Source organism: Halichoerus grypus, chromosome 14, assembly GCF_964656455.1.
Source record: "Halichoerus grypus chromosome 14, mHalGry1.hap1.1, whole genome shotgun sequence".
NCBI classification, from domain to species: domain Eukaryota; kingdom Metazoa; phylum Chordata; class Mammalia; order Carnivora; family Phocidae; genus Halichoerus; species Halichoerus grypus.
In genome coordinates, this window is record NC_135725.1 from 82,942,767 (window position 1) to 82,962,327 (window position 19,561).

At 41.1% G+C, this 19,561-nt stretch overlaps 1 protein-coding gene across 7 annotated transcripts in view; it reads right to left on the bottom strand.

Annotated features, from left to right (window-relative positions):
* Positions 1–19,561, bottom strand: part of DENND1A (DENN domain containing 1A) — a 498,150-nt gene that overhangs the window by 213,401 nt on the left and 265,188 nt on the right. For all 7 annotated transcript variants that reach the window (XM_036107896.2, XM_078061741.1, XM_078061742.1 and 4 more), the window contains one exon: positions 4,347–4,447. In XM_036107896.2, the coding sequence (XP_035963789.1) occupies positions 4,347–4,447 (101 nt within the window). The remainder of the gene's footprint in view (positions 1–4,346; positions 4,448–19,561) is intronic.

Consider the following 19,561-nt stretch of genomic DNA (forward strand, 5'->3'; position numbering starts at 1 on the left):
CTTTTGTTTCTTTTCTTTTCATTCTTATGCCACAGCTGCAAATGAAAACAACCATACAATAACTCAAGTTAAATAAAAAAAAAAAAAAAATCAAAATAAAAACAATCTGAGGGGTAAAAAGAAAAGATGAATTACAAAGTTTTCCCCTGAGCTCACAAAGCAGTAGAAGTAAGAATGTTTGATGTGAGTTAAACCTTCTGGAAACCAAAATCCATGCCCTATGTTTATAATAACCATGATAAGAGCAACCACCATTTACTAAATGGCCCCTGTGTGTCACTTGATGACCAATCTCTCTAATTCTAAAGCCACTCTTCAAAGTAGGTAAATTAAACCCACTTTACAGAAAAAGATACAGCAAGTCAAAGAGATAAAATAGATTTTTAATGGTTACACAGCTAATAAGAGACGAAACTGAGATTTGAATCCAGGTCTGTCTGAATCCAAAGCCCAGGCACTTTCTCTACCATCCTCTCCAAAAATGGGAAGGGATTTGAAAAATTTAATTTGGGAAATATTTAGGGCAGACCATTTGTACTAAACGGATTTATTCAGATAATTAAAATCTGTGATTATAACTCTAATTAAAGTTAACTCAGATAATTGGCTGCTGTAATGTGCAATTAGAGTCTTCCACATAATTGCGGGGTTTTCGGCATCATACTTTCCATTTATTCACTGCGGCCCAGAGCTTTGCTCTACTGGCCTCTGTTCTACCCAAGGCTGTATTATAGCTCTTGGGGTCTCTGGGCCCAAGGACCATGACTTGTGATACCAACAGCAGGATCTGGACTCAGTCCCATTTAACATGTCTTTGTCCAGAAGTCAATGAACACCTCATCTTCAAGTGCAATGTAAAAAGCTCTCACAGCCTACACTGTTGTCCTGAAAACCCCTAGCAGCATGTACCTGAAGAAAAACTGGCAGCAGTGGTCCTCATGTGTTAATTACACTTTCGAAGTCTATTATGCATAGAAAGGGCACCTGCTGGCAGTGAAAATGACTAGAATCTGCCCTTCCTGTGCAGTGAGTAAATTGAGAGTTCATTTCTACAGGAGATAATAGTTTTCAGATTCCATTTCGTGTATCCCCTGCATGGGGACGTACTTAACATTTAAATCATCTGCAGAGGAACAAACCTCCTTCAAATTTACATGTTTCAAGCTCCTAGCACTTTACTTAAAATGCTAGTTATCCCTGCTGGCTCTTACCACCAAGGATTAAACTCAACAGTGGTGAAAGTCACCGAGCACAATAGAATAAAGTTATTAGCATTGACTCAAATTTCATGACATCTGTAGTTTCTGACCAAAGCAGTTGGTAGCAGGCTGAAGGTGATCAAATCAAGCCTTGAATGGAAGATCTGTTTTTTCTCTTGGGGGTCTTTTATTTCCACATTCTTAACATCTTGTAGTTAATAAACAGATACCAATCTCCACTGGCCTGTAATCATCCTTTGGTCAAATGTCAAAAAAATTCTTTTGTGAAAACAAGAGACCAGGAGAGGGACTGCTATCGTATACACAGAAACCTCCAAGATGGAGCCTAATCACAAAACCCACTCAGGCTCTGAAAAATACAAGTCTTAGCTTCTTTTGGAGTGGAAGTTGGGGTTTACAAGTACTTAGCAGCCTTCACTGTCGGGTCTTCCCTTCTAAGGTAGACCCGCCAGCATCATCGCTCTCGGGCAGGCAGTTCAGGAGAGGGCTGGAGTTAGAGAGGAAGTTGGAAAGAGGATCTCGGATCACCTTCCACAGGAAAAGAGCAAAACAGCCAATAAATCCTTTAAGCAAACAAGAAAGGTGGGCTGGAAAGAACAACTGGCTAGAATACTGATTTTTTTTAAAGTGAAACTTTTCAAGTATAGAAACCATACTTTTTCGTTGTAGAAACAGAATAACATACAACAAAATAAAATAAAAATCACACTGAGTTCCTCTCCCTCCTCCCCATCACAAACCCCCGCTAACACTGTGGTGTGTTTCCTCTTAGATCTCTGCCTTTGTGTATGTGTGTGTATACATATATACATACACACACATACATATACATACATCTACATATGTATACACACATTTTTGTGTTTCATAGACACACGTTTGTTTTTATAAAAACGGAATCATATAATACATGGTATCTATATTGGAACAAGTTACTAAACTTCTTGGGGCCTTGGTTTCCCGATCTGTGAAATGGAGCTAATGATACCTGCCTCCCAGGGTTGCTAGAGGAATTAAGTGAGATCACAGACTGGGGCATAGGAGATGTTCAACTCTGGCAGCTATTGTTACCACTGTAACTGACAAAGCCTTTTTCTCTGCACAGTTCTGGGAATGTAAGCTGCTAGTTTTAAGCTAGCTGACAATTTAGCAACCAAAGCTTTTGAAATAATAGAAAAATAAAGTCGTACTATTTGGGAGGCGGAGAAACTACAATGACGCTGCCAGGTCCTACCAATACCTGCACACAGAAGCCCATTTGTGCTCCCATGTGAAGCGCGGCATCAAGACACACAGGTGAGTCTTTTCCAGGGAGAACTCTAAGGTTTCCTCTTAAAGCACATGTCTGAGGTGAGGTGTGTGGGGGGGTGTCTCTCCATGGGGGGGATCAGAGACATGTACATAGGGAAGGGACCTGTGTGTGTGTGTGTGTGTGTGTGAGACAGAGAGAGAGAGAGTATGGGGGCCACATGTCTGTGTGGGGGTAGGTGTCTATGAGAGTGTTCTATGTTGGGGCTGGCAGCAGGCTTCCATGTGCTAAGGGGATTGGGAATCACTGTGTGAGTCTGTCTTAGGAACATATGTCCCCTTTCTACCTTTTCCGTCTATTCCTCTCACTATCCTCCTCCACCTTTGTCTGTCCTCTTTCCCCCTCCCACTCCCCTATCTCTTTCTTCCTGTCTGAGTGTCAGTGTCCTCCTCCGCCCAGCCCCCCAGTCTTTCATTCAAACAACAACAAACACTACTGGATAGCAAACATGGTCCTCTCCTTTGAGACACATGGCAGTATGGAAAAAACCAAGATAGTTGGTTTAGAAGCTCAAAAGGAAGCAGTAAGTCTAAGCAGAGGAATAGTCCCTTAATTTCATAGGAAGTGGGAGAAAGGCACAAATAAAAACAGCTACTTTGATAAGAAAGATACATAATTGAGAGAGAAATGAGCTGATTCACTTAGTGCTATGCACTGGAGAGGGCCACTGATTTTTACCTGATGGCCCTGAGCTACATCTTGGTTGTACATATGGCTTCTTGGGATGAGAGTGAGCCCAACACATTCAAATCAGGAGTACTGCAGAATACCCTTAAGCTCCCAGGACAATCTGGCTACTTCAGCGAACCATCTCCAGTGACAGGATTGCAAAATGGGCTGGAAGAACCCAGCAAAGATTATGACTGACCTGATGGTAAATGTCCTAAAATCATCTGTTTTTAAGTGACAGGGCTGTGACCCCTCAGTGGGTCCCTTTCTCCTGAAGCTCTTAATTTCTGGCAGGCAGCACCTTTACCCACATACGTACAGTGCTCCCTTATCAACGTCTGCTGACTTGAGCTGTCTGCAGACAATGTCTTTAATCACATTATGCTACAGAAAGAAATTATTCAGAAAGAAAACAGATCCAAATCCGTTACACAGACAGTCTTTCTTGGTAATCTATCGAGGACAGACAGTGACAATGTATCTGCGGAAACATTTACTGAGCCCTTACCATGAGCCAGCTTTTCTACACCGTGTCCCTTCCTCTCCTGTATCATTTAGCTTTGTATATTACATATGGAACAACTTCATTTTGCAGATGAGGAAACAAAGGCTTAAGCCAAGGGACCTGCCCAAGGTGGTAGAGCTGACACTAAAGCCTGCCTGCTTTCCTTCCACTAAAATACATTTCCCTGAACAGTGAAACTCCCATCAAAAAACTGCAGAGGGTTTTGAAGTCTGGCTTGTGCACCCAAACCACAGCTGAAAACGAGTCCTACAGAATGTGCCAGGGTACGGCTGAAACTTGAAGACCTCGGGGACCCCAACTGTTTTCACCAGGCTCCAATCCATCTTGGGGGAAAAAGAAAAAAAAAGGAAAAAAAAAAAATCACACCACTACTTGGTGCTTTGGTCTCTCCAAAGTGAGAGATGGGAAAAGATCCACGGCCTTGAACTCTGCAGAAAGCCATGGCATAGCCGAAAGCCATTTGGAAACAAAAGGGCCATGCAATCACCTGGTCTAAAATGCACGTCGTTTTGAAGTTAATAGTTTCAGTTTAATCACCAGTTGCATTACAAGGGACGGCCCTAATGTCCTCGGCAGGTGCTGGAGAAGGAGAAGCAGGGGACGGGGTGAGCAGCAGCCTTACCAGCAGTAGTCCAGCAGATGCGGAGGCAGGACGGGGATATACACGTGCTGCCAGAACATGGGGTACAGCATGGCGGCGGCCCCGTGGATGCAGGCGGTCAACTGCAATACAAGCAAACCAAAACTTCAGAGCTAAGAAATCCACATGCGGAGACGCTGTTGTTGGAGGTGAGCAATAAAATTCAATACCTACTTCTCGACATTTTTAGAAATATGAGTTAACTCAACCACTCGAATTCAAATTTAGTAAGAGCTTGCTTTTCCTAAGAAATCTTCCTCCCCACCCTGCTTATGAAGCTAATGCAGAACGACGGTAACAAGTTTAGAAAATGGAAAAAGGGGCAAAAGAAAATAAAAGCCTTTCACCATCTGAAGATAACTTGACATTTTGGGGAATTACCAACAAAGCACTTTTATTCCCCTTTCTAATAAAATTAGGATTACTGTAAATACAGTGCTCATTTGCCTTCTTTTAAAGTTTATGTTTATTTGCTGGCATTTTCCCACATCCTTAAATATTCCTAGAAGACGTATCTTTTAATGACACTCAGTGAATTTCCCACACTATATTTAACCACTCTCCCAACATTACAATATATAATCAGATCATGTCAATAATTTTTATACATGGTTCCTAGATGTAAGATTCAGAGACAGTAACTATAGTTTAAGTATAATAAATGTATTAATATAATAAATAATGGATGGAGGCTCTTTACACTCCCACAGCCATGCACTAGAATGTCCTCTCCACACTTCACCAGGGCTAAGAACTGTAGTCAAGTTAGTAACTTGGAAGTGTATCTATTTGGATTTTATTTTTATTCCTCTGATCATGTCTAAGGCTTAACATCTTGTCATGTTTCTTGGTTATATTTCATAGATAAATGGTCTGTTCATATTCTTAGTCCACTAATGAGTATTAGCATTTTTTGAAAGTGATTCACAAGCAAACACTGGATATACAAAGGATACTAATTGTAATGTTTCTGAAAATAACTTATCCTTCTATAATTTCCTTTGAACTGGGCGGGGGTGGGGGGGAGAGAAGGTTTAAATAATTTCACAGACAAATCTTATCCTTCATGATGGTTTCTACTGCTGTTACACTGAGAAAGGCCTCCAAATTCTTCCCCAGCATTTAACTCTTTAATCCATCTGGAATTAATTTAGGTTTAAGGACAGAGGTGAGAATTTATTTTTTCCACATAGTTAATCAATTGCCCCAGCACTGTTTACTGACTAATCCTTCCTCTCCCTCTTCTTTTGACATGCCCCTATTTCATATTCCTTCTTTTTCTTAAGAGCTAGACACAGCCTATCAGGATTTGATATAATTTAAAAAATTAGGGACAGAGATATAATGGAATAAAATTGCTACAAAATTCAGTATAGTGAAAGAAGGAAAAAAAAACCCAACACCTTTGGAGATATGGCTATGAAGTGACAAAAGCCAACAACACATGTTTCTTTCTGCCTTTTTTCTTTAATGTTTCTTTGGTTTCTGGGAAGCCTGTTCCCATGAGGTCTTTGCTTCTTTTGGAAGCTGTTAACTGGCCTTTGCTGACAGAAGGACATTTACGTGGCGAAAGAGTGACGTGCCAAGGCCCAGTTAAAAGAATCCCAGAGGTTAGTGTAACATGAACAGCTTTAAATTGGATATTCTGCTGATGTTTCCCAGTTGTGAAAGCTGTGTATTAAATCCACGGCCGCTACTTTCTTCCCCCTCCTTCTCCCTCCAGACGCTGTTCTTTAAATCAGGTACATGCCATGAACAGGAGCTGATCCAGCAAGCTCTCAAGAGTTGTTCCCAGCGACTCTGCCAAGGCTTGTAGGTTTAATCCATCCCTTCTCAACCCATTTCAGTAGGATTCCATATAGAGAAGGCTGTCATATTTTACATGACTCATCTCTTCAGGGTTAGAAGAGATGAAAAATCTTTGCTGGTGCTGAATGGGGAGAAAATGAATAAACTTCACTCCAACTGTACCCTGAAGTCAGGCTGGAGGGTTACCCTGGCTTTGGGCCCCAGTTCTTCCTGCCCATCCTTTAACTAGCTGTCAAAGGACTCATACTAAAGTGCAGGTCCGGTCATGTCACATCCTCCTCGGCAGTCTTTGGGGGCACGTCGGGAGCAGACGTGTCTCCACCAGCTTCCAGTCTACCTGGAGAGCAGCATCTCCAGCCACAACCTCTGCCGCCTTCTCCAAGTTCATCCTCTGAATAAGTCGTTTCAGACTTAAGAGTAGCTATGTACTCCTTTCCTGGATCTGTGCCCCTAGCAAACTCCTCCTCTGGGTCTCTGTGAAAACACTACTTTCCTCGCACGGCTCTTCTGGGCATAAGCCCCCATTATTAATGGCACTATTCCTGTCTGCACGCCGGTCCTCTCACTGTAAACTCCAGGAAGACCCTGCCTCTCTTCCCTTCCGTGTCCTAGTGGCACAGCATCTCTGCAAGTGAGAGCCGATGCAATGTTTCTTCCATAAATAAAAAATAATTCCTACTTAAAATATATTCACAATATAAAGATAGTTAGTGGCCTGGCTTTTAGCTCTTGGACCAACATTTTCCCGAGTCTCACAGAGTGGGGTATAGGACTCAAATTCCAAAACAATAATGGCAAGCTTAGACACACAAATATGCCACTTTTGGCAAGTCATGTCAATGGATTCATTCTTTCTTGTCTTTCTTTCTTTCCTTTCTTTCAATAATACGCCTATTCTGTAACTCTACCACACATCAAATAAATAAGTAAAAGCACTTTAAAATCTCTAAGGTGCTGTACAAATATAAGATGTCCTCATCACATGAATTCATTTGTAATTCTCTTTGGAAAAGTCATTCCATAGAATGTTCCTGGTTAAGACAGAACTTGATTATTTCCCTCTTTTTAGCTTGAATTGGTTTGAGTCAAAATCCTATTTCAAGCAATAAAGCGACAGAGATCTTATCTCTAGACAATGTTCTTTTCATGTCTCCTTTCCCTCAAAAAGACCTAAAAGCTAAATGTCAAGATTTTAAAATTACCTATCCCTCATAAAAATTGAACTTTAAAGGTGCTTGATCATCATTCTCATTGGCGGTTTTCTAAAAGCCAAATCTCTGTAATTGGGAGTAAAATGCATTTACCCATTTGGTTAAGAAAACAAACAAACAAACAAAAAAGAGAATTGTTTGGCTCTTTTCCAAAATGCAAAGTGGCAAAACAATGTACATCATTACTTAGAAATAGTGGTGAGTCAACCATAAGAAAAGTGTTATGATTTACCTGTGCTTAATCAGAAATATTATATCCCATAAATTATCATTAGCCACTTATTTTAAAAACAACTCTAAGGCCAACTCCATTTGTAAAAATAAGGTTCCTAAAAGCCTATGCTCATTCCTTATAGAATACAAAATTTTAAAGTAATAAAAGTATACAATTTGAATTATAGTCAACAAAGGGGTATTCTGAATATTTAATTGAAGTGCAAGTTGAAGAAAATTATCCTATCAAAATCTCACTCAGTGGGAGAATAGAAAGATAGTATGTGTAAAATTTGCCCAAAGTCATTAGTCACAATGAATATTCATCAGAAGCCAATTATCAATCCCATTTAATGACACCCCAAAAGATTTTGCCCTGAAGCAGCTGAATAGTCTAAGACTCCAGACAAAACTAGACAAATTATACAGCCAACAGCCAGTCTAGCCAGGACACAGATTGTAAAGTAAACCACTGGTGGGTTTCTAGACACACTTTTAGCAAATTCTGTCCTCAATTAAAGGTGCACAAGGTCAGTTCTATCTTGGAGCTTTCTGTATGGCTCCATTAGTTTTCTTTGAGGCAAAGGGAGAGAAAGAAAGAAGGCAACAGGGATAGGACAGGGAGAGTGATCAATGATAGAGCTGGAAAAATCACGAAGACATTATATGTGTGTGTGTGTGTGTGTGTGTGTGTGTGTGTGTGTGTAGACATATTTTTTTTTTCTTAGTTTAAGGTAGTTCTCAGATATAATGCCTAGATAGCCACAGTCTTCGATTCTAGTTCCTTGGCTGATTCCTAATGGTAGCTCTGCAGTTTAACATGAAACAAAAGTAAGAGTCTCCCCTTAAAACAAACAAACAAATAAGAAAAAAAAAACCCAAGGAATCCCCACAGTATATGTGCCAGGTACCATGTTAGCGGTTTAGGATACTGAAAAGTATTGTTTTAGAAGCGTGCATGTTTACATACGTATACACTCATCACCATATTTCACAGATGCAGAAACAGCCTCAAAGGTGAAATAACTTGCCCAAAGCCACACAGCTCGTAAGTGACAGAACCGGGACTCACATCCAGGTCTGTCAGACTATAACGGCCACTGTGTTTCCACAATGCATAAATTAACTAAAAAGGTTTCTGACTGCCCGCCCTGTGCCTGACCACCATGCTGAGGAGCCTGAACTAGGTGCGACACTGTTCCTACCAGCGTGGCCAAATTACATAGAAATATGTTTGCCTTGCTGTTAGATGACCAAATATCTGGGGTAAAATACCAATTAACAGAAAATAATCATTTTTAAAACAAACACAGATCTGATAATTTCCTGGGGGTTAGTTATATAAACTAGGGTGTTGTATTGTCTTTAATCCACTGGAAATTCTAGACAAGGGCATAATGATTGCTGGTCAAATGGAAAGGCTTACACCCCAATCTGGCACACCTATTTCAAAGTCTGGCTTTCTGTCATGTTTCCTTTCATATACTTGCATGGGGCTGCCATTAACTCTCTTTTTGATCTGAGCAAGCCGCTTCCTCTCCTGGGTCTCAATTTCACCTACAGGGAAAACAAGAAGTTGGATTCTGTCATCTTCTGTGCCCTCTTCCAGCTTTGACAATTTCTGATCTAGAGGAATTACCATCCTTTGACATGAAGAATGTGCCTCCCCTGCCCCAGCTCACCTTCTTCAGCTATACCAAGTATAAGTAAAACAGGGTCTGTCTCAAAGCTAGTCTTACTTTTTCAGGTCTGCAGTTACAGGGGCCCACCTGGAATTCCTGTGTTTCCTTGGAACTACCACGTTTCAGCCACCGCAGCCCTAACACCTGACCGTGGAGGGCACAGCCTTCCCCGGTGCTTGGCCCCCAACACTCTGGGTATCTCAGAGGTAGATGATCTTAGGAGACCAGGGATGGGAGCTCCTCAAGGACAGAGACCACATTTGATTTCCCCTCCCTATCTCACTATGCTTGACACAGAGCAGGTGCTGGGCAAACGTTGGGGAATATAAGAATGCCTCCAGCTTAATACCATGAGGAATGGTAGGCAAGATGACCAGACATTTAACGAACGGTAATTGCTTAAGAGATCACAATTAGAAGCTGCACATTTCTAAAAGATATTGAGATTCCAAGTTCTAAAGGCGGACAGAGGAAAAATCAGATGGTCACAGTCATTCTTCACATCCTAGATCTCAGGATGCTGAAAGATCAAACTGACACCTGCTTCATCACAGGGTTAGTTCGAGGCAGAATTTCGATTTCCCCTCTGAAGCCAAACACCAGGAAATTGATAAAAACAAAGAGTACAGAAAGAATACCAGATTACTAGCTTTAAAGATAGGTCATTTTTAAGTCCACTCATTTCAACCACGAATCATCCTAAGTAGAACAGTTGCAGAAAACGTTGTGTGTCTTGTAGAAGTTGTTAGCTCTCTCAGTTTACAAACCAGATTCTTTTATTTAATTCTAAACCATGTTTGTAGTCATCAAGAAATAAACGGTACCATGATTCAAACCATGTTGCTGACTTTGTTTTTGATTTTTATTTATTCTCAAATAGAAAACCCACTATGAGATCAACAGTTTTTTTGCAGGTACTTTATGAAAGTTAATCTACTCAACCCTTCCAAGGGTATGAGAAAAACCTTTCATTATAAACGGTTCAGCTATGATCAAATTGTGTTTACTATATTTAGTGAGGGAAGAGTTGGCTTTTAAGAAACTATCAAAGATGCTTTAACAGAAAGACAATTTATAAAGCCTTAGAAATCAAAGACCTTCGGCTGGTCTAGACAGATGCCAGACATGTGCGTGGAAAGAGGGAAAAGAGCAAAGAATGTCCTGCTTCTCTTAGAAGCCAAAATGTAATGCTTCTTTAATATATATATACATATATTTTTTTGCGGGGGGTGGGGGCAATCTTTCTTCCAGTAGTTTCTCTTTGTTGGATGGAACACATCCTACCTCTTGCTTCTCTACTATCCTCTGGCAAAAGGGAAGGGGAAAAAAAAAAAATATCCAGCACACCAACACGGAGTTGAGCATCTAAGAGCGAGATCATCCAGTCAACAGGAAGCTTTCTCAGGAGATCACCTGCTTAATCACTTCTCCCTTTCCTTTTTTAAAAAGCGACCTACTAGGTAAAGTAAATAGAGTAAGTTATTAGCCAGGGCAACAAGCTTTTGTGCCAAGATCTGACACTGCAAAATATCAAAGCAACTAAAACTGCCAGAGAAAAGCTCTAGCTTTCAAAACAGAGGCAGAAACGATGGTATGGCACACTATAATGTAAATAAGCCCACAGCACCAAGAGTGAGGGGAGTGAAGCCTTTTCTTTAAGATGAAAGAGAAAAAGGCAAAGTTACATTGAGATTGATAATTCATTTTAATACAGGGACAGCAAGGTGCTGTCACTCCTCCATTCTGTGCCTGTGACAGACATTACTAACTGTGGAGTCAGGACACGGCCTGAGGATTCCTCTGAACACGCAACCCTTGTCAATGGATCTAAGCTGGCACTGAAAAAGAAATCTATCGGCCACCTCAAGTTTCATATAAGTGGATATTAATAGTTCTTTGAAAATATTTCTAAGATCATGATTTATGTTTAGCTAATTTACACTGCTGCTTTCATAAAGAATCACATTTTTTAAAAAAAAAAAGAAAGATAGCACTGGGCGCCTGGGTGGCACAGTCGGTTAAGCGCCCAACTCTTGGCGTTGGCTCAGGTCATGGGGTCATGAGATTGAGCCCCGAGTCGGGCTTTGTGCTCGGCATGGAGTCTGCTTAAGACTCTCTCTCTCGGGGCGCCTGGGTGGCTCAGTTGGTTAAGCGACTGCCTTCGGCTCAGGTCATGATCCTGGAGTCCCTGGATCGAGTCCCGCATCGGGATCCCTGCTCGGCAGGGAGCCTGCTTCTCCCTCTGACCCTCCCCCCTCTCATGTGCTCTCTCTCTCTCTCTCTCATTCTCTCTGTCTCAAATAAATAAAAATCTTAAAAAAAAAAAAAAAAAAAAAGACTCTCTCTCTCTCTCTTCTGCCTCACCCCCCCACCCCGCACGCACACTCTAAAAAGAATCTTACAAAAAAAAAAAAAAGGGTAGCATAACTGAACATGGAATCATGAGTACCTATCTATCAGGTATCTGTACATAAAGAAAACAGGAAACTTCAGGTGGTAGGAGTCACTAGATTTGAAGGCATGTGGGGAAAAAATCTTCCCTGTAGCATTTTTTCAGGCAAATCCAACCTTCGAAAATACTAGTAAACTCAGAAAGACTGAAGCTGTAATATAGCTACCACCATGACCACTTCACTTCCTCTGCATTGACTACCGCAAGCACTGTTCCAAGTGCTTCTATATTAGTTTACTCATTTAATCTTTGTAACAGCCCTGTAAGGTAGGTAACACTACTGTCCCCACTCTACAGATGAGGAAACCAAGGTGACTACATATTTAAGGACCTTGTGCAAGGTCATAGAGCTAGTGGCAGAGCTAGGAGATGAACCTAGGGAGTCTAGCTCCGGAGTCTGCTCTTAGCTCACAGGAAACTGCCTCTGTGCTAGGATCTGTATTAATCCGACTATTACTGAGAATTCACTATGTGTACAAGCCATGCCCTCAAGCAATTTAAAATAGAGAGAGAAAGATCAAAAAGCAAACAATCAACTTCAACACAAAGGCATTATGAAAGAGGTGGTATAACAGAGGTTCAAGTGTGTTAGCACATAAAGAAGGAATCATTAATTCTGCCTGGGGCAAGAATCAGGCCTGCTTCCTAGAGCGAGCGAGAGAGACATCAGAGCAGAGTCTGGACGGATGAAGACAGGAAGCTGCTAGTCCTCTCCGGGAGCGTGGTCAGGTGGTAACATTGGGTCAAGTACACACAGCAACTTCTTAGGCCCCTCAGCCTCTATGCAGTCATGACCGTGGAGACTCAAACAAGAAATGACAATTTAGTCAATGACTAAGTGACTAATGAGAAGTGGGTGGATGTGGAAAACCTCATATGAGTTGCCATGACTATTCTTTGTTGCTTGGATTCATTCACCATCTACTATCACCAGCGATACTAATTAAAACTTCACAACACTTCCAGGATCTCTATAGCCCTCTTTGCTTCTAAAGTCAAATCAGGTTTTACTGCCCTTTAGAATCAACTAACCTCTGCTGACTGAGCAGTATGTGCCCAGCACTGGGTGACGTGCTTCACATCTACGACCACTGAATTCTTTCAACAGGCTTAAGGTGGGTATTAATACTACCCCATTTTTACACAAGAGGACAGAAAGATTCAGAAAAATCAAGTAATTTGCCCAAAGCCATATGGTTAGGGAGGATTAAGTACACAGGTAGGAATTGAACAAAAGCATCCTGACTTGAAGTCTGGTTCTCTCTCATACAGCCCTGCTGTCCTTTTTCTTGGGAGAAGATCACCAGCATGGTTGGCTGAATCATCTAGCTGGCAGACTACATAGCTATCAAGATAGTAAAAGAGAAAAAATGTGAGTTTTCCTAAGATCTGTACCAACCTAACAGCACAGCCTAATCTCACATCACACTATGGCTCACCAAAGTGACCACACTTTCAGCCTACAGAAACCACAGGAAATCGTGAGTCCTTATTCTTGCTGACTTAGCACCTAGTAGGTGCTCAAATTTCTTTAATAAAATCCACATGACATTTGCCAACATGGGTGCCATTCAGGGCTTTTCAAGCATATTAAGATATCGGTGACTTGAGTATTACCCGTTAGTGCTTTTTGGTAGAGATTTGATTCTTAAGAGTCATATAAAAGTAAGCTATAATCAGTCCTTTAACCTAAAGAATATACTATTTCACAAACTGACCACACCACTAAAATAATAAATAAGATTCTCGGCCATGCTCTCGACGCAATGGCTAAAAAGAACTCTCACCTCTCTCTCTTTATACACATGCACCCTAAATTACAATGGTGGACTGCATCAGCAACCAACATTATTGACAGCTTACACAGATCATACTTAGCTCTGTCTGATCCTAGACTAGTCAGTGTCAAAATCAAAGCTCTCCTAAAGAGAAACATGGAAACAGAGAATTGTGCTAGGCTGTAGTCATGTCTTCTAAACAAACTTAATCAGGCTCCATTATGTAGTTTCAAAATGAAAATTAGTCTAATGATGCAAAATAACAGTAATCAAAAAATAAATATTGTTTTTGTCTTATTAGAGAACGGTCTATTCACTGTTTCTGAATCTGGCTGTATATCAATCATTTAAGGAACCTTAAAAAAATAGACTTTTTGTGGTTTCATGCTAGACCTTTTGAACCAGAATGTCTGGAGGTGGTGCTCCCAAACCTGGATTTTTAACGAGTTCTCTGGGTCATTCTAACACAAATAACCCATGGATCAAGTGTTTGGGGATCACTAGCAATCTGAATCCTGTGTCTAGCCCAAGGCGGGTGCTTAATGCTCACTGAAGCAATGGGAGCAGAAGCAGGAGAGGAAGAGCAAGAACTAGTTAGGGATACCTTGGCTGGTTGAAATCACAGCAATTTTTAAAGTATCACTAATTAAACTGTTGATGCTCTCTCTATATTACAGAGCCTCTGTAACATCTCAAGGTTCTTCATTCCAGATATAGTTCAACACGAACGGGAGAAAACTAACTCACACATAATTAAATGAAGAACATAGTTCAAAAAGCAGTTAACTGTATTTACATTTCAAAACCAGAGAAAAACCACATAAATAAAACCTACCAGTCTTTTCTCCTACTTCCTGCCGATGGAAGTTCCTTTCATTTCTAAGTTTTTAATATTCTCTGAGCCACAATAAAATTTTATGTGATGAAGATTAGAGAGGCTACGCTATTTGAAAGTTTGGCTGCAGAGTCTGTATTTCACGCCCCTTCACTACATTTTGTTAAGGATTTCCCTCTTCACCGAGAGGATTAGTTTTCTTCTCACTTCTTTGAATACTCTTCTTAGGTTGTTAGTGTGAACTAGGTTAATCTCTCTTTTTTAACATATAAAAGATGAACAAACAAAATGTTCGATTTATTTTATTTTTTAAATAGAACACTAAATTTAGTCTTAGAATTCTCTGTTTGGTAAGTTTCCAGTTACAAGGTCTTGGCTTCCCTTGAGCACAGTTTGAAACAAAATAATGCAGTTTGTTCCTACGGCTGGAACATGCAGAGTGGAGTGTGCAGGCAAAGAGGCCCTGGCTCTGGTCCAGTATTTCCAACCTTCTTAAACTGCCACTCTCATCTCTGCTTCGAGAGATCGGCAGATAAGCAAACGGGATTAGTTATTTCTAGTCCAGAAGAGCTAGGAAAGCTTGACACACGTCATTCGGGTGCACATCCCATGACACAGGTTGGCATAGGCATGAACGGGTGGAGTTCATCAGGAAAGAAGTGAAAACGAAGCCAAATCTGAAAACCCTCATAGTGCACAACCTGGCCCTTCTTAGGTGACAAGACCAGGTGGTGCCGAGATAATGGAGGCTGTTAGGGGGAGTGGGTGGGACAGGCCTGAGGTGAGGTTGGGAGGGCACCCATCCCCACCCCTTCACCCCTACACTAAGTATCACCCACGTTCTCTGGGACTAATACTTAGGAAGAAACTGACAGGGAGAAAAATCAGTCGGGTTTTTTTCTTCCCTAAATGAGGTACTATCAGAAAAGTCACAGTTCTTTTCATAGTTATGGGTACTACCTCAAAAATTAGGTGTGGAAGCTCAATTAATCAGGTAGTGGTCTTGCCACTAAACTGTGCTTCCTTCCTCAGAACATGTTTTTAAAAAGCATCCGCTGAATAAAACAAATATACATTCCTTTGGAAAGTAAATATGCCTTTGTCATCATTTACTGGGTATTCTCAGTTTACAAAACTTCTTATACTACCCCTAAATTATAGAAGGAGCAATTAGGGCCAAGATGCCCAGAGGCTGGAAGGAACTGCAGCACAGGAGCCCAGAAGCAACAATGAGTTGCGGAAGATATGCCCCAGGGACCCACTAAGGCTGTGCTCATGGCAGGGGAACGGCAGGGGTGAGGCTCGTATAGGGGCGCATCTAACCACCCGCAGAGAGAGTGGGCTGAATCTGAGCAGTGCTCATGGAAACGGGGCTTTGCCTAATAGGGTGAGCGTGTCAGTGAGAAATTCACATATCGGCCTTCTGTTTCCCTGGTGCCAAGTGGTGCCAGGCACAGAGTAGGTGCTCACGAAATCCAAAATAAAAAGCTTTGAATGTGCATTCAAAGGCAATGGGTTTGTTTTTTTTTTTTTTTTTAAGATTTTATTTATTTATTTGAGACAGAGAGAATGAGAGAGAGAGAGCACATGAGAGGGGGGGAGGGTCAGAGGGAGAAGCAGGCTCCCCGCCGAGCAGGGAGCCCGATGCGGGACTCGATCCAGGGACTCCAGGATCATGACCTGAGCCGAAGGCAGTCGCTTAACCAACTGAGCCACCCAGGCGCCCAAAGGCAATGGGTTTTAATCCCATCTTAGACAAGGCACTTCAACTCTTCCAGTCCCAAACATTTTCATCTACAACAGGAGAAGAAAACCAACTAGCTCCTAGGGTTGCTCCAAGTACTAATGAACACCTACATGTATGATTAGCACAATGCCGGGCACATAGTAAGTAGTTCAAAAAGGTTACCTTAAAAGAATTTTAACAGGGTGTGAGGGAGAACTGGGGACCTTCCATATAAAATACAGGCTATGAATCGAAACAAGGGCATTCCACATACTTAGTCCACGGATGCGGTCAACGTGCCTCTTTGGCAAGTCTTGGAACTATTTACAGGCTACACAAGAAGTTCCTCTAATTACTATACAATCAGGACTGATTTTTTTTTACCCAAACCAGTATTACTCAGCTCCATCAGCCACCTTATCCTCTAGGCTTGGCTCAGACTATCTTTGCGGTTCTCTAGGAGAATTCTCAAATTCCCTCAGTGGGATAGATATTCTTAACAATGTACCTCTGGCTCCTTAGAGAGTTCCCATGCAAGGGTTCTGACAATAGTTTGAGGTGACACCCAATACACAGAACTTGATCCCCAAGGCAAGCACTTTGAAGGGGCTATGCTTCATCTCTATGTGTAATTCTCCCAGTTGTTTCTTCCTGAAGACACACAGTATCACAAGGACCCATCTGCATGTCTGTCTCTCCCATCTAGGACATGGCCTTGGTCAGCTTACTCCATCTGAGTTGATAAGCCATTCTGCAAAATGGGGATAATATTGAGCTTCCAGGACTGCTGTTGAAATTATATGATATCACCTCCATAAAGGTCTTCTTTTAGACCTACCTGCTATCCATAAGAGTTACCAAAAAGCAACATGAGTTAAACTCAGATATAAAAACCTGGAAGAAAAATGGGGCTTTTGGGCTAGAAGAGATCACAGTGAAGTATTTACATTAGAAGAACATGATTTAGTTAAGCCTTCCCTATTTATCATTTATAAAGGAAAAACAATCAATATACATTAACTGAGCAGAGAGAACAAAAACTCACATTTTTCTTATACAGAATATCATATTATTGACCGAGAAAGCCTGAAATGAGTATTACCTGACTCTGAACTAAACATTGCTGGGCTTGTTTCTATTGACACAGTCATCTTTATAGAAAATGGCACTCTGGAGTGTTTGACAGCTTTTATCTTTCAGATGCTTGACAGTCCTGAGGAGCATCAAGCCTACATCTTACCAAAGAAAATTGAGAAAAATGGGGTTTGCCAAAGTATGATAGGCCACATCTGGGTTCGTCAAGAGAGGGTCATCAGAAACATCAGGCTATTAAAATAATCTTTGCATTCTGCCACTCATTGAAAAGATAATAAAAAGCCACTGTTGAGGAAATATAAGGCGACAATTAGAAAACTTTCAATTCTGAAATTGGACAAGTCCAAAGGCTTAGATAAAACTGATGTCTGCTCAGCTACTTTATCCCCAAAGAAATTACACATCGGGATGCTGATCACATGTGAGATATAAGGAGATTCCCCCCTCTTCCTGAAAAGGTTTCTACCACCAATCAGTAAATTTCAGAACACAGTTAAAAATCAACTGTCTGTTAAAAAAAGTTTAAGTCAAAGTGATACATGTTTATAGCCTTAAAAACAAGACAAAAAAGTACAAAAGGCTTATACTGAAAAGCAGCTGTCCTTAACCTTAATTCATAGTAATCACATTCGACACAGTATTTATCTCCTTTTTTTTTTTTTAAAGATTTTATTTATTCATTTGAGACACAGAGATACAGAGAGAGAGAGAGCATGAGCAGGGAGAGAGGCAGAGGGAGAAGGAGAAGCAGGCTCCCCGCCGAGCCAGGAGTGTGGGGCTCGATCCCAGGACCCTGGGATCATGACCTGAGCCGAAGGCAGATGCTTAACCATCTGAGCCACCCAGGCGCCCCTATCTCCTTATTTCTAAACAATTTCTTGATTTTAAATTTTAAACAATATTTGACTTCCCATTACAGATGTTAGTAACTTATTACACACACACAGACATTATATATATACCTGCGCATGCCAGACTATTCTAAGAGTTTTGTAAGTACTAACCCATTTTAATTTTACTTGATATGAGGTCATTGGTGACCTGAACAAAAGCTGTTTCAGTGGAGAGGATGGGGCTAAATCCTGATAGAAGACTGGGGAGAGGGGAGGAAAGGAATTAGACAGTAAATAGAAATAACTCTCGAGACATCTTGTTCTAAAAGGGAGAATTAAAATGGGATAAAGGGGGTGTGGAAGTTTTGTTTTTAAGTGTGGGAGATATTATACCATGTAAGCAAGCTCATAAGAATGGCCAGTAGAGAAGAAAACAGTGATGCAGCACAGAGGAGCTCAAGGCTGGAGGAATTCCCTGATGGTCGCAAGAAGGCATTCTTTGACCATCTATCTAAAACCGCAATGCCTGCCACCTCACCCTCCCCATTCGGTCTCCTTCCTTATATCAACACTCCTTAGTACCCATCATTAGCTACTGTACTATGTATTTAACTTACCTAGTTTACTGAAGGTCTCCCTACTAGAATTAGAACGTAAGCTTCGGGAGGACAGGGATTTTTGCCTATTTTGTTCACGGTTGTATCCCCAGTGCCTGATAGTGCCATGAAAAATACTGGTTGAATGAAGTCAGGTGGATAAGGAGAGTGGAGGAAGAGAGACCTCGGGAGGTCGACAGGTATGGTAGGGGCTCGTGCCACTCTCCTCTGAGGGCTTCCACTAGCTATGTACGGAATTTCAGGTGAAAAATCATTTCCCCCTAGACGTTCAAGATGCTGTTTCACCGTCTTCTGGTTTCGAGAACTGCCAGTGCCAAATCTCGTGCAATTTCAATTCTTAACCTTTATACAAGAACTGCTTTGTCTCTATACCTGTGTTGTAAAATTTCACAATGAAGGGGCCTGGTATCTTCTTTTTTTAACTTGTCAAAAATTTTGAAATATATATACATATAAAAGTATGTATATTATATAATCAACTTTTAAGAGAAAAAAAACTTAAGCATCCCAAACCCAGCACCCTAACTTCATGGTTGGCAAACTATAGCCTTAACGCCAAGTCTGGTCTGCCTATTTGTGTAAATAGAGTTTTGTTGGAACACAGCCACACCCACTAGTTTACGGATTGTAAACTGTAAGGTTGCAGTCCAGTAATTATAAGACCGTATGGCTTATAAAGCCGTATTTACTACTGGACCCTTTACAGAGTACTTTGCTGATTCCCTAACCAACCTCAAGATAGAAAACAATATTTTTGATGTCCCTTATATGCCTCTTCCCAACTCTACTGTTTTCACTCCCTTTGAGGAAACTACCACCTGAATTTTGTGTTAATCATTCCTTTTCATCCCCCATGCAGTTTGTATGTATCCCTAAATAATACACCACTTAATTTTTCTTACTTGAATTCTATGTGAATGAAATCATACTGTACATTCTTCTGTAG